Source organism: Amphiura filiformis, unplaced genomic scaffold (assembly GCF_039555335.1).
Source record: "Amphiura filiformis unplaced genomic scaffold, Afil_fr2py scaffold_53, whole genome shotgun sequence".
NCBI lineage: Eukaryota > Metazoa > Echinodermata > Ophiuroidea > Amphilepidida > Amphiuridae > Amphiura > Amphiura filiformis.
Window position 1 is genome coordinate 55,763 of NW_027305517.1, and position 7,101 is coordinate 62,863.

A 7,101-nucleotide genomic window follows, 5' to 3' on the forward strand; every position below is an offset into this window, starting at 1 on the left:
GAAAATATCAGCAGTAGATAGCACGTTGGTTGTCAAATAATGTTTGGTAATGTTTCTGCACCAAAAATAACCTTAAATAATGTTTTACTTTTGACAAACATTCGAATGATTTGTTTGAAGTGTGAAACAATGTTTCCTTTCCATTATGCTTACAGTTTTATCCTTTTTGTGATGCAAAGAAAAAATCACGAGTAAAAAGCATAGACGTATCATTCATACAAGTTGGACTCATAAAAAGTCAAGTGGAAATAAAATAATACACAAAAGACACAAAAACATACACAATATTCTTGCATCAAGTTGTGTACGGTATAAGCCCAAGCACAAGACCGCAGGTCTAGACTAGTCTTTGTGTGCCGGGAACATTGCGATAATGAGACGGCAACCTTGTTAGTATGGTAAACCGCGAGGACCACAGCTTATACACATCTACCTCCAACAGCCTATACAATTAAGTCGCTGGTAGAAAGGGACGAGGGTTGTCAAGCGTTAAGCCTGCAAGGCTACTATAAAGACTAGGTTGAATTTGCGTTGAAGAAATCCGTCTAAAGTTAAGACTCGGGCTTCGAGAGCGGGCTAGGCTTAGTAGCCTCAACGTTTCTTTAATAGTGGCGAGTATATTAAAGCTACATTATTTGGAGAGCATGTTTTGGTGCAGATGTTGGTGCGAACTTTGTGGTGGTGGCGTTTATGGAGAGGGGTATAGGCCGTGGATGGGTGTGTATATGCACTTCCGGTTAATTTCTTGATATTTGTCATTTTGATAGGTTAATGAGTGTTATGTTTTAACTTCGATAATATAAATTGGAGAAAAAAGAACCCAAAATATGTAGTATATGCACTGTCACCTTAACAGTTTCACCAGACCTCCCCAAGGCTAGATATGATCATTAATCAAACTTACAAACACTTTCCTAAACCACATGTGTATGGTTTATCTACCATTTTCGTTTTTGTATTAATGTATCATTGCAAACAAGCAATGTATTGTATCATTTGTTCTCAACTATAAAACAGGAAGTAACTTTACTGTGGCACATTTTGGGCCGAAAAAAATCAATGTTTTGGTTCTCGTACCCTCCCTCCTCAATTTCTGAGATTTGTCAGATTGTTTTTTGTTTCTAGATTTTTCAAATATTTTGGAATGCATTTCTTCATATATGCTCAAATTTTGTCCAAAGTGTATCGTCATTGGTACCAAATTTCATGAGCAACAACATAATTATAGGAGCTTAATTTTTTCATTGGACGCTTCTGGTTTAAGTTATATGCAAATTAGCTAATTAGCATAAAAATTGTCACAATCTTGTCCAAAGTGTATCGACATTTGGTAGGGGTGTTACTTACGCTGCGTTTTGGGGGTGTCATGGTGGATCGGTGTGTCATGGTGGTTTAAGAAGTATCAGGGTAGGTTTAGGTGGGGAAGGGGTGCTAGGGTTGCCTAATGAGTGTCATGGTGGGTTAAGGTTTGTTCAGTGGCGCGCGCAAAGGGGGGGGGGGGCAGGGGGCATTTGTTATGGTGGAAAACACGGGCATAGATATTCGTGTTTGCTCAAACACAGCTGCCATCTAGTCACTCGCTCTTATATCAATATAAGCTGATCCATAGCAAAACGATGCTATGTATTTTGCCACAGTCTCGTTTTCCGATCCTCGGTTTATAACCTTATATAATTATATAGTTGTTTATAAACCGAGTACTGGAAAATGAGGATTCATTGTTGTACTTTTATACAACAAAATTAAAATAACAACACTTTAATTAGGTTGAGAATGTAAGCGTTCATTCAATTCCACGCGAAAAGGAATGATTATACTAAACTGAACGACCAAAGTTCGAAATTAAAAGAAAAACCTATAATAACAATACTTGCAACTTTTGAATTCAATCGTCAGTTAGGTTTTTTTTATTTTTTTATTTTACTTTTTACAGAAAAAATCAATAATTATAGTGAAGGTTATCAAAATATACAGTAAATGTTATCAATATCCCTAAAAAGATGCACTTTGGCAGGTTAAGTCATCAAAATATTACTTACTTTATTTTAAAACACTTCATCAATGCATATACCTCATTAGCTCAGTCGGTAGAGCATCAAACTTCAAAACTGAAAGTCCCAGATTTGAGTCCTGGTAGGCAAATGACTTTTATAAAATTCAGATTTTGATTCGTTGTAAAATGAGCGTCAGGTAATATAGGGCTTAACTTTAAATAAGCTCAGTAAACAGGGTGTATCAACATTACAAAGCATGAGGTATTTGGTCAACTAATCACGGTCACAATACTTGATACTTAATAGCGTAATCCACATCTTGTCCTTCGCAGTTGCGCGAAGTCATTTAAAAGCAGAGCAAAATAAAAATCACATGTGTAACCACTTTATCTTAAAATTACAGTATAAATTTACTTTCGTACTCTTCCACATGACCAGCATTCAGTATGCAGGACTGTGGAATCATTTTCCTCGCCAAATGAAGTATTCCACCAGTCTCTCTCTCTCTCTATGTGCCATATCCAGTGACGTGGGCGACCATGGAATGCCAATCCATCTTGTTCTTTGCCAATCTCAACAGCTTGATGTTATCCATACCCGTCCAGGCTACGATACTCTGAAGATATGTTGTCCTCTGGCGCCCTCTGTCTCTCCTTCCATTAATCTTCCCCGTAAGAAACAAACACTCAAGATCATCTTTCCTCATACAGTGGCCCAGGAAATCAAGTTGCAGTTTCCGGATCTTCCTCAGGAGCATCCGTTGCCTGCCAGCTCTATGCAATACTGTTTCATTTGTGGTGTGACTAGTCCAAGGGATCCTCAACATTCGACTGAGGAACCACATTTCCGTTGCTTGCAATCGATCTTCCATTGCCTTTGAGACTAGCCAGCTCTCGCAACCATATTTCAGAATTGGTAGTACATAGCAATCTAAGAACCTGAGTCTTGTACTCATGGTGATATTCAAATTACAAAGGAGGGTGCTCATCCTAGTGAAAGTCTCTTTTGCCATTGCAATTCTCCTATTTGATTTCTCTGACACACCTCCCATCTGTTGTGATCCAGCTTCCCAGATAGCTAAACCCATCAACTTGCTTCAGATTACCCTCATGGATTTTAATGTTGCAGATAGGAACATCCTTTTGCTTTGTAACTACCAAACACTCAGTTTTCTTGCAGTTGATGAACAGTCCTTTCTTCTCACTTTCAGCTCAGTCACAACTTTGTTGACTACTAGTATTTGTTGAAGATCTGACTCAGATGTAGCTATCAGGACAGTGTCATCGGCGTACCTTAGATTGTTAATATTTGTCCCACCAATCTTCACTCCTGGTAAATCCTCCAGTTCTCTTAGTATCCACTCGCTGTACAAATTGAATAAATCTGGCGAAAAAACACATCCTTGCCGCACTCCTTTCTTGATTTCAACAAACTCCCCTACATCATTGCCCACTCTGATTGCTGCTGTCTGGTTCCAATACAAATTTCTGATAATTCTCAGGTCTTTTCCATCAATATTAATCTCACTCAAAATATTCAATAGTTCCTCATGTTTTACTGTGTCAAATGCCTTGGTGTAATCAATAAAACACATATGTGACCCGGCAGCACAAATGAGCCGTAACTTCCCTAAATTGTATTCTGAGTTACGGTGTAAAATGTGTACGAAGGTCATATTCATCGGTAACTTAAGCTGGCCCGACATCCGTCTCATTTCGATAGTCAAAAACTAATCAATAATCCTATTGTTGAAGTGGATAATAAGCTTCTACCTTAGACATTGTTAGATGGCTATAGAACTTTTAATACCTCTGGTCATTGTTTGCTTATATTGCTAAATCCTGTTCAAGTGGTGGGTTACCAGGCATTGTATTTTGTACAGGTATGCATAACCAACAATTAACAATGAGAGAACTTTCTTAAACCTCGTTGACTTGGGGATGATTTGAAATGACCGCCAATTATGACTGTTTGATATTTATTGCCAACAATGTGGAAAAAGAGACACATGTAAAAACGTAAAAAGCTATAATTTTGTTGAAGAAGCAAAGTTTAACAAACCATAACCCCGCTTCTGGATATCGTTTGAAGTCAAATGATATACCATTTTAAAGTTTATACATGTGTCTAAAACAAAATTAACCGGGGAGGAATTTACGGCTCATTCAATGGCAATAAATATCAAACAGTCATAATTGGCGGTCATTTCAAATCACCCCCAAGTCAACGAGGTTTAAGAAGGTTCTCTCATTGTTAATTGTTGGTTATGCATACCTATACAAAATACAATGCCTGGTAACCCACCACTTGAAAAGGATTTAGCAAAAGCAAACAAAGACCAGAGCTATTAAAAGTTCTATAGCCATCTGAGGAAGAAGCTTATTATCCACTTCAATAATAGGATTATTGATTGGTGTTGTGACTATCAAAATAAGACAGATGTCGCGCCAGTTTAAGTGACCGATGAATACGACCTTCGTACACATTTTACACCATAACTCAGAATACAATTTAGGGAATTTACGGCTCGTTTGTGCTGCCGGGTCACAAATGTCTGAAATGAAATAAAATAAAGTAAAGTAAACATGGCATTCACACTACGCGTCTGATGGGAAGTCTGTCCTGCCTGGGGATGTCAGCTTGTGCAATTTAGTATCTAGTTCATCTATGTCAGCATGAGGACTTATGAAAACCTTTGCTCTTACTTACATACCCCACAAGAAAAAAATCAAGAGGTGTAAAATCAGAGGAGATCGTATGAGTCATCCCACTTGGTGACTCAAATCAATTACACGATTGCCAAACAATTTCACATTTGTAATTTTTGTGAAATTGTGATTTACATGTTATTTTAATCGACTTCGCAAAACGTTAACCAGATAGACGTCGACATAGGATGCAAGGCATTAGCCAGAGGGGTGTCCAGGTGTCATTTGGACGTGGGATGACTCATACGATCTCCTCTGATTTTACACCCTAAAATTCTGATTTTTATAATGGAGTGAATAGGAAGTGGACACCCTGATTTTGAAGAATAAGGTATTTTTGACCATTTTGGACACCCTAAAGACACCCCTCTGACTAATGCCTTGATAGGATGTAATGTTGACATCAATATTTCAACATAGCTGCAACGTCAAAAGACTATAGTTACAACGTCGTAAAACACAAATTACCTATATATAGCTGCGTTAACACAGCTATGTTTTCTTTTCCTAATCTTGACCTACCTGGAGTCACCCAACTAGGTTTTAGCATCTAAAGACCTTGGAAGATAGGAAAAGGTAGGAAAACATTAAGAACACGTTCATTTTGGCTGTGACCTTTGACCTAGCTGCAATGGTCAAAAACGTGATTTTTTCCCTTTTTCTTAGCAAAACGTGACATTTTGCGTGACTTGTCACGTTTTGCCCTAGCTCTGTTATGCTCTGACCGATTTTGACCATTATTATGTTTTGATGGATCCAAGTTGTGATAATATTGGATCCAAAACATAATAATGATAAAATTGGATGCTTTACGCCCAATATTTATTGGTCTCGCTATGAGTTGATATAAAATTGGATCGGTTGAGCCCATATTTATTGCTATGAGTTTTAAAATATTGGACGAGACGTAGTCGAGTCAATATTTTATAGTTTAAAACATAAAGCAAATGGTAGTCTGGATGTTTTGATTTATTATCACAACTTGGATCCAAAACATAATAATGATAAAATTGGACTGCTTTACGCCCAATATTTATTGGTCTCGCTATAGTTTAAAACTCATAGCTCAATAAATATGGGCTCAACCGATCCAATTTTATATCATACTTGGTCACAAACACTAGTGACCATGTCCCCACATGTGACATGACATTGAACTCCATTTGACCTTTGACCTGCTCACAATGGCTAAAAAATTTTACTATAAAATGTATCTTCTTCCACAAATAACATGTGATGGTGACATGCGTAGGTCATGTGACTTGATTTGGTCGGTGTCTATAGGGTGTTCACAGATAAGGGGTCAAAGGTCATTAAGGGGTCATTTCCGGTCTGAAAGCTAAAAATATTCAAAAATCACTGTTTTACAAATTACATAGCAGAGTATTGTCATTAGCACACATGCATTGCTACCAACCAGGGTCTTTAGGGTGTCTACAGTTTTCGGGTCAAAGGTCATTAAGGGGTTGCTTCCGGTCAAAAACCAAAAATCATCTCAAAACGTAGAGTGACATAAACTTCATATATGCATTAGTGTTACCCGATGTATGCACGGTATTTTTATTTTTTGGTCAAAGGTCATTTAGACGTCATTTCCGGTTTTAAGCTAAATAACTTCAAGAATTTTTATCTCCATAACTAAGCATAGTAGATTTTTTAATTTAAACTATAACAATGCATTTTCTCGGTGTATATGAGGTTTTTTTATATTGGGGTCAAAGGTCATTAAGGAGGTCCAACCGTCAAATTTGCAAAAAAAAATTAAAATTGGCCCAATCGAGCTCAAATTCAACAGGAACGATTCTTACGACATTCTTAACATGTTACAAATATTTGTGACCCCAAAGGTCAATGTTTACTTTGGGGTCAAAAGGTCAAAATATGGTTGCCAGATAGCTATTCGCTGTACACCCAGATTCTATTGACTCTAGTTCTTTCTGGCAATCCACGTGACATTTTGCGTAACTTGCCACGTTTCGCCCTAGCTCCGTTATGCTTTGACAGATTTTGACCATACTTAGTCACAAACACCACTGACCATGTCCCCACATGTGACATGACATTGAGCTCCATTTGACCTTTGACCTGCTCACAATGGCAAAAATAAAATCTTCTTCTACAAACAACATGCGATGATGACATGGTTAAGTCATGTGACTCGACTTTGGTCGGCGTCTATAGGGTGTTCACAGATAAGGGGTCAAAGGTCATTAAGGGGTCATTTCTGGTAAAATTCTAAAAAATTTCAAAAATTCATATCTGCTATGTTTGAAATAGCTAGGTGATGTATCTTGCACACACGCATTGTCATTGACTGATGTTTACTGTAGGGTCAAAGATTTGGGGTCAAAGGTCATCTAAGGTCATTTCTGGCCCTCGATAAAATGCTTAAATTTGAG

General features: G+C 37.6%; 1 protein-coding gene across 1 annotated transcript; it reads right to left on the minus strand.

Annotated features, from left to right (window-relative positions):
* Positions 1-2,502: 2,502 nt before the first annotated feature.
* Positions 2,503-3,081, minus strand: LOC140144418 (uncharacterized). Its single transcript, XM_072166226.1, has one exon. The coding sequence runs from the start codon at positions 3,079-3,081 to the stop codon at positions 2,503-2,505; it is 579 nt and encodes a 192-aa protein (XP_072022327.1).
* Between the last annotated feature and the right edge of the window lie 4,020 nt (positions 3,082-7,101).